Raw genomic sequence first — 7,642 nt, forward strand, 5'->3', positions numbered from 1 at the left:
GCCCCCCCCCCCCCCCAATCAGGAGGGAGATCCCTGAAAGCAAGACTTGCTGGGGCAGATTCCTGCCCCTAGAGTTACTGCCTCTGGCCCTGGCTTTCAGAATATTTTTCGCCTCTGGTCTGAAGCACAGTGGCAGCCTCGGCCTGTAATACTATCCACACATATCTAACTTCGCATCTAGGAGTGTAGTGAGTTCCTACATTTGCTGGCCTCCTCAATGCAAAGTCTGAACACAACAAAAAAGAAGTTCCCTTTGGAGTTCTCCGAGTGCCAAGACTGTGAGGACCAGAGGCCTTTCCTCCCCAAACTCAGCTGTGGTCTGTACAAGGAAGCCGGCCAATTTCCCTGTCTCTGAGCCTATTTCTACTTCCAGCCTTCCTTGTTTTAAGTGTACAGAAATTGCTCTTTGGAAGTAGACATTTTTTTTGCCTGTCCCTTTTATGTGTCATCCCTGGGCCTGCTTCCCTTTCTCTCTCACATGCTCTTTCCAGCCACTGAGCTTAATGCTTCTCCCCTGGACCACCCTAGCAGCCCCAACTGTGGGTGTCCTTTCCCTCTGGTTTGGTTTCTTCTTTCTCCATCTGCTGCCAAGAACCCCTCCAGCAGCCAAGGCAGCCCTTGTTCCTGCATGTATTACCTAGGGCAACACTGAAGAATAAATAAGCCTGATCCATTCCATTTCTCTGGAATCCTGTAAATGTTCCTAGAACAGAGCTCTGTGGAAAGAGACTCATGAGCATAGAGAAACCTATTTTGGTATCCTTAGAAGGTAGGAGATTTTTATAGTCTCATTCAGGACTTAAAAGAAGTCTAGAGTAAGATTTTTAACCTGCCACCCTCCTCTTAAACACATGTACTACTGTCTTCCTGTTAGTATCTTGTCCTACTCCAGTGAAATTACTTAAGAAACTATACTCTTGTAGATCTTAAGTTCAGATTTCCTATAGGTAGATAGCTGGTATGTAGGCTGAGTCGCAATGGTAAAATACATTCGGTTCATCGAGTTCACACCTTCCTGACAGATTTTTTTTCTTAGTTTTTCAGGAAAATTATCAATGACATCAGTTATTAACCAGTGCAACATTTTTTCCTTAAGTATGGTACATATACTCTCCTAGGTTTTGTATGAAACTGTTCAAACAGACAGTTATTCTAGATGAATATACTTTTATTTCCTGCTCCACAAAAGGGAGAGAGATCCAGAGTTCTCCCCAGTCCAGCCGAGATACTTCCTTATGGTGCTTCAGAGCTTCCTAGGCTCAGACTCCTCAACATTTAGAAAAACTGACCCTCTGAAGTTAAGATTATGTGTTTTAGAGCTGGAGATAGAGCACGTATATTTATTTCTTTGAAGCATGTGCTCTTGTTGGAATGGTTTCTTGTTTTGCTCAGCCTTGAGGACTGAGTGTAGAGGCTGTACTCCACTGATCTGGTAAGAGAAAGGGGCCATGGGCACAGCGTTCTCTTATTCTCCCACAGTCGCCTATTTTTTCAGCCTATAATTGCACCCAGAGGATCTGAGGAAGTAGACGTATCAGCTAATTATATGAAGTAAAATTAATTTTAGTTTCCTTAACACAAGCAGAATCTTAATTAGGTACATATCAAAATTGTTTCTGTATGTTCCAGGCTGATTTCTGTGACTTTCAGTTTGGTTTGCGGGCCCATCTTAATCCAAGAGATGGAGTCCCTTGATCTTAAAGTCCAGTTCTGGTATTAGAGAAATCTAGTAAGGTCCTGCACTTGCAGTGCCAGATGGCCTGATTAAACACCAATAAATGTTTCTTTCAAAATACAATAAGCACAAATAGTTAAGTGGCCAGCCTGTGGGGAATTCTACTATTTGAAAACTTCTGTGCAGCACTTTGCAAGGCTGTCTGTCGAGCCTGGGGAAGCTCTGTCTGTGCATTGCCAAGGCAATGCCTGGTTCTCTGGGCTATGTCATTTTCATTTAATTTTTTTTTTTACTTTCCTGGTGGAAAGGAGAGGCAGCTGCCTCTAAATATTGGTATTTCACAGCAAACCTTAAATCCTTATTGCCTTACTCGTGTGGAAAGGTTGATTTGTAGCTGCTATCTTGCTCTTCCTAAGAGACCTGTTGGGTGGTAAAGATCTCAGGGAATGAAACATTAAAAATGAATGAGGGGACTGGAGTAGTTTGTCTGAGGTGAGGGTTGGGAGGGGCTGGGTGAGGGAGGTTTAACAAAAGGCACTGGTGTTTTAAATGCACAGAAATGCCATCCATCAATAATCAATGGTGTGGCATAGAACAGATGTGCCAAATTGAGTTATTACAGCATATGGATCAGTTCATAGAGGGGGGAAAGTAAGCAGCATAGCTGGTGTTTTTAAATTATCTGTTTGAGAGCTTTAGAATACAATTTTGAATGTCCTATTTTTACCCTCTGACAGCTGCTAGTTGGAAATATAAAACGTGTGGAATTACCAAACATTCCAATTAAATTTTGAGTGTTTTTTTTTTTTTTTTTTTTTTTTTTTTTTTTTTTGCGGTACGCGGACCTCTCACTGTTGTGGCCTCTCCCGTCACAGAGCACAGGCTCCAGACGCGCAGGCTCAGCGGCCATGGCTCACGGGCCCAGCTGCTCCGCAGCATGTGGGATCCTCCCGGACCGGGGCACAAACCCATGTCCCCTGCATCGTCAGGCGGACCCTCAACCACTGCGCCACCAGGGAAGCCCTTGAGTGTTTTTAAAGTAAGAATTATTGAGAGTGAATAAATTTTTTTTTTTTTTCTGAAGAGGGAGACAGAATCTGGAAATGAATTTCTGGCCCTTCATGACTGAGTGCCTGCCTTTTAAGACCTCGAGTTGTAATTAATTGTATGAGGAATGAAATTACAAAACTTAAGTCATGTGAAACTGTTACCTAGTGTTTTCTACTACACTGATTATATCTCTAGGTATCTCTTCAGTACCTACTTAAACTACAGAGGACCACTCAGGAAACCTCCCTCATGCTTTGAGGTTGCTTCATTACCCTCAGCATCTTGATTCAAGGGCTAATTCTATACATATGCTCCGTGTGAATTATTTCACCTAAAGGAGGAACAACAAGAGAAATACCAGCTTCATTGTCTCCTAGAGAATATCACTCCTAGGAAATTGGACAGACAGAAATCCATTAGGTAAACTGGAATATTTTGTAAGTGTAGATAGTATGCAGCGGTCAAGCTTTAAGTTTTACTTGATCTTCTAGAAGTAATGGGAGTTAATGTCAGTGTCACAGGCATAGCAGAGAATAATAACGTGAGAGTGTTTGAAATGACTCCTGAGTTGGAATTGGTGGACTTGGTGAGAGCTGCAACTATTCCACTCACCTTAATATTGACCCTTGCTTGCCTTTTTAGAAACTTGTTTGGAATTGGATCTCTCTGCTGTGTTGTCCCAACAAAACTAATTCCTCTGTGTTTTTCCTAAGGTGAACTAAAAAGTACTTAATTCTTGCTGATAACGCCAAGTTGGTTTAAATTTGAGGTTTGTTAGACTGGAAGGACAAATGGCCTAGCTGGTGTAGAAGAGTTCATTTACTCTTTGAGTGTGGATGTTCTAGTTGAAAATGAGGAGAGTGGCTGTATGAAAAGTCTGTTACTCTTATTGTAGCCGTCTGTATTAACTTTCAACTCTTCAGGTGCAGAATTTACTTGAATAAATCTTTTTCACCTCCAAGGGATCCCAGCTTACCTTAAAAAAGCACTTGTCAAACTGTCTTTAGAGCCACCAAATAAATCTATTTTATAGTCCCATTAGATATCTAGCTCAAAATCCCACTCGCTCTGGAAGGTCGTATGGTTGGATGCACAAAAAATTTCCTGAAATCATCTCTGGTACACCTCCTTCAGGTTGTTAGGAAGGTGTTGAAATGTGAGAAGGCTGGTCATGAAATTAAATTGTGGCTCAGGGTAATTAGGAAGGGAGAAAACCAAGCATTTTCTTAGTGCATTGTCTGGCTTTTAGTTGCAGCTGCAAACAACGGCTATGAATTTAACCAGTTGCTACAGTGCAGCTGGTTCAGATATGGCTTTATAACCGGCTGACGTGAAATGAAAAGGCTGGAAAATTCCAGTCGGGTAACACTGGTGGTAACATGTGGAATTAAATAGTGTGAGCAAATGCTGGCCGAGCTGGGGAAAAAGCCCTTCGGACATAAACTTGAGGGTGGTGGTGAGGACTTGTAGAGAGCGGGTGGGGAGGGGCCGGCATGGCCTTTTAAACAAGGGTCTATTGTTTTGATTAGCCCCCTTGCAGAGGTGGAAAGTTCCCTCCATCCAGAGTAATCTGTAGAGTGTTTGGCTTGTCTACCTCCCTCCTTGACTGAAGTCACCTGATACTTTTTTTTTTCTTCAAGAAGAAAGAATAATTGAGATTGACACATACACTCTATTGATGCTATGTATAAAATAGAAAACTGATGGGAACATACTGTACAGCACAGGGAACTCTACTTAATGCACTGTGGTGACCTAAATGGGAGGGAAGTCCAAAAGGAGAGGGATAGGTGTGTATGTATGGCTGACTCGTTTTGCTGTGCAGTAGAAGCTAACACAACATTGTAAAGTAACTATACTACAGTAAAAATTAATTTAAAATAAAATAATTCTCTGAAAAAAAAAAAAAGAAGAAGAAGCTGTTACCTCAGTTATTGACAATAACTCAGATCTCAAAGCATAGTCTTTTTTCCCCCTTGGGGACTGTTTTCCCACCTGTGTGACCCAGAAGGCCCTGTCTCTTCCTCGTCATCTTCCTTCCATCCCCTGCGGCAGAGATGTTGAGGATGTTGGAGACAAAGGTGCTCAAGGTTCATTTTTTTAAATAATTGTTCTAATTAAGGAAATAAAATCGGTTCACTCAAGGCAAGCTTTTGTATTATCAGTAGTTTTTTCTCCATGAATTGTCTGCTTAACTTGGCGGGTTGAGAGTTGACTGGGGAACAGATTCCTGAGAAGTTGAAGGGCCATCGTGCTGTTTGGGGAAAACATTTGCTGTAACTAGGTTTAGGGTATTTAGTCTGCCAGTGGCTTGGGAGCTGCATTTGCTAAGTGAGTTTGCTGTCACAGCGATTAGTCAGTCATGTGAAACATTTGATTAAGGGACTTAAGAGAAATCTCTCCTGAGGCACATGATTGGTAGCTGTTGCTGGGATGGCCCCCTCCTCAGCTTTCCATTTCCTCCCTCAGTGTTTATAAGTAAGTTTGTAGTGATGAGTCATGGGATATGGTTTTAGCGTCCAAGGGAGAAACTTTTTAGAAATTGAAGTTCTGGTAGGGGGCTTCCCTGGTGGCGCAGTGGTTGAGAGTCCACCTCCCGATGCAGGGGATGCGGGTTCGTGCCCCGGTCCAGGAAGATCCCACATGCCGCGGAGCGGCTAGGCCCATGAGCCATGGCCGCTGAGCCTGTGCGTCCGGAGCCTGTGCTCCACAACGGGAGAGGCCACAACAGTGAGAGGCTGTTTACAGCAGCATCATTCATAATAGAAAAAAGATAGAGGGCTTCCCAGGTGGCGCAATGGTTGAGAGTCCGCCTGCTGACGCAGGGGACACGGGTTCTTGCCCCGGTCCGGGAAGATCCCACATGCCGCGGAGTGGCTGGGCCCGTGAGCCATGGCCGCTAAGCCTGAGCGTCCAGAGCCTGTGCTCTGCAAGGGGAGAGGCCACAACAGTGAGAGGCCCGTGTACCGCAAAAAAAAAAAAAAAAAAATGTTCTGGTAGGTTTATTGTTAATTAAGCCACTTAGAGCTTCTGCATAACTGAGAACGGAATCTTTTTTTCTCAGAGTTCTACCACAGCTCATCTGTTTTTGGAAGGAGACAAGATATAAATTACCAATAAAAATTGACTGTATCCCAACAGCATTGTTCTGTCTTAGGAAAATGAAAAATTTTTCCTGAGGCACATTCCCCGGATCTGTGTTAAATTATCATTCCAAATACATAGGACTTTAAAAAGTTTCCCTAACAGTGACACCATTCACTTGCAAGGCAGAAGCAAAGAGGCCTAGTCTGGAGATTCTGTCTCTAGCCATTCAACTCCAGAATGGAGAGCAGCTCTTGCCACACAAGGATGCACCGTCCTGTATCCCTCCCATCGTGTTAAACTTTGTACACGTTCCTTCCCACAGATCACCATCATCTTCAAAGCCCACCGCGAGTGTACAGATCAGAAAGTATACCAAGCTGTGACAGATGACCTGCCAGCTGCCTTTGTGGATGGCAGCACCAGCGGAGGGGACGGCGACATCAAGAGCCTGCGTATCGTGGAGAGGGAGAGCGGCCGCTATGTGGAGATGCACGCTCGCTACATAGGGACCACGGTGTTTGTGCGGCAGCTGGGTCGCTACCTGACCCTCGCCGTCCGCATGCCTGAAGACCTGGCCATGTCCTACGAGGAGAGCCAGGACCTGCAGCTGTGTGTGAATGGCTGCCCCCTGAGCGAGCGCATCGATGACGGGCAGGGCCAGGTGTCTGCCATCCTGGGGCACAGCCTGCCTCACACGTCCTCAGCCCAGGCCTGGCCTGGCTACACACTGGAGACTGCTAACGCTCAATGCCACGAGAAGATGCCGGTGAAGGACATCTATTTCCAGTCCTGTGTCTTTGACCTGCTCACCACGGGGGATGCCAACTTCACTGCCGCAGCCCACAGTGCCTTGGAAGACGTGGCGGCACTGCACCCCAGGAAAGAACGCTGGCACATTTTCCCAAGCAGTGGCCTCGGGACTCCCCGTGGAGACAGCCATTTGTCTGTCAGTCTAGGCCTCGCGTGCTCCATCCTTATCGTGTTTTTGTAGGGGTTGTCTTTTGTTTTGTTTCTGTTTTTGTCTATAACAAAATTTTAAAATATATATTGTCATAATATATTGAGTAAAAGAGTATATATGTATATACCATGTATATGACAGGATGTTTGTCCTGGGACACCCACGTGATTGTACATATTGTGTTTGACTGTTTTCGCGTCTGTTGGATGTAGTGTTCTTTGATTGTATCGATTTTGTTTTGCAGTTTTGTGAAATGTTTTATAATGTCCCTGCCTGGGGACCTGTTAGAAAGCACTTTATTTTTTATATATTAAATATTTATGTGTGTACCTGGTTAGTATGTATATAGTACACGTGCACAGACACCGTACGCAGCGTTCCCTTTGAAGATGACTGGCGACATTGTTTGTAGCTCTTTCTGGCTGCGCCCTCCTGTCCTTTCCCACTGCTGCTCATCCCATGCACGCAGCTTTCACCTGCCGCCTCCTGGTGCAGCTGCCTCGTTCCTTTGAACTAGGTCCTTACCCTTTTCTTCTGCCCTCGCTCCATGTGGAAGGACAGTTAACCCCCCTCCAGGTGCTTTTGGCTGTTAAACACTGATTCTAAGCCCTCTCCCTCTTTTACAGCTGTCACTTTTTCGGAAGGTGGAGAGAATGTTAGTACCGTTCTTATTAACTAGGATTGTTACATCTGAGCACTTATAGTATGGTAGGTTGAATGAAAACTGCTGTTTTTATAGGTCAGAAGGGGCTAGTGATGACAATTTCATAGATAAATACCAGGCATCTTGCTAGACCCCGGCAGCTCTCAGACTTTTGTCATCCCGTGTCCTTGTGTAAACTGTAGCTTTTCCCTCTTTTAACTCTATT

The 7,642-nt window shown here is 44.5% G+C and overlaps 1 protein-coding gene across 1 annotated transcript in view; it reads left to right on the forward strand.

The window, feature by feature from the left end:
• The window catches only part of RGMB (repulsive guidance molecule BMP co-receptor b), a 24,100-nt gene extending 16,992 nt beyond the window's left edge, over positions 1–7,108 (forward strand). Inside the window, exon 4 of the mRNA XM_007469731.1 lies at positions 6,135–7,108. Coding sequence (XP_007469793.1) covers positions 6,135–6,803 — 669 coding nt within the window. The 3' untranslated portion in view covers positions 6,804–7,108. The remainder of the gene's footprint in view (positions 1–6,134) is intronic.
• Positions 7,109–7,642: the final 534 nt, after the last annotated feature.

Source organism: Lipotes vexillifer, unplaced genomic scaffold (assembly GCF_000442215.2).
Source record: "Lipotes vexillifer unplaced genomic scaffold, Lipotes_vexillifer_v1.1 scaffold510, whole genome shotgun sequence".
Taxonomy (NCBI): Eukaryota; Metazoa; Chordata; class Mammalia; order Artiodactyla; family Lipotidae; genus Lipotes; species Lipotes vexillifer.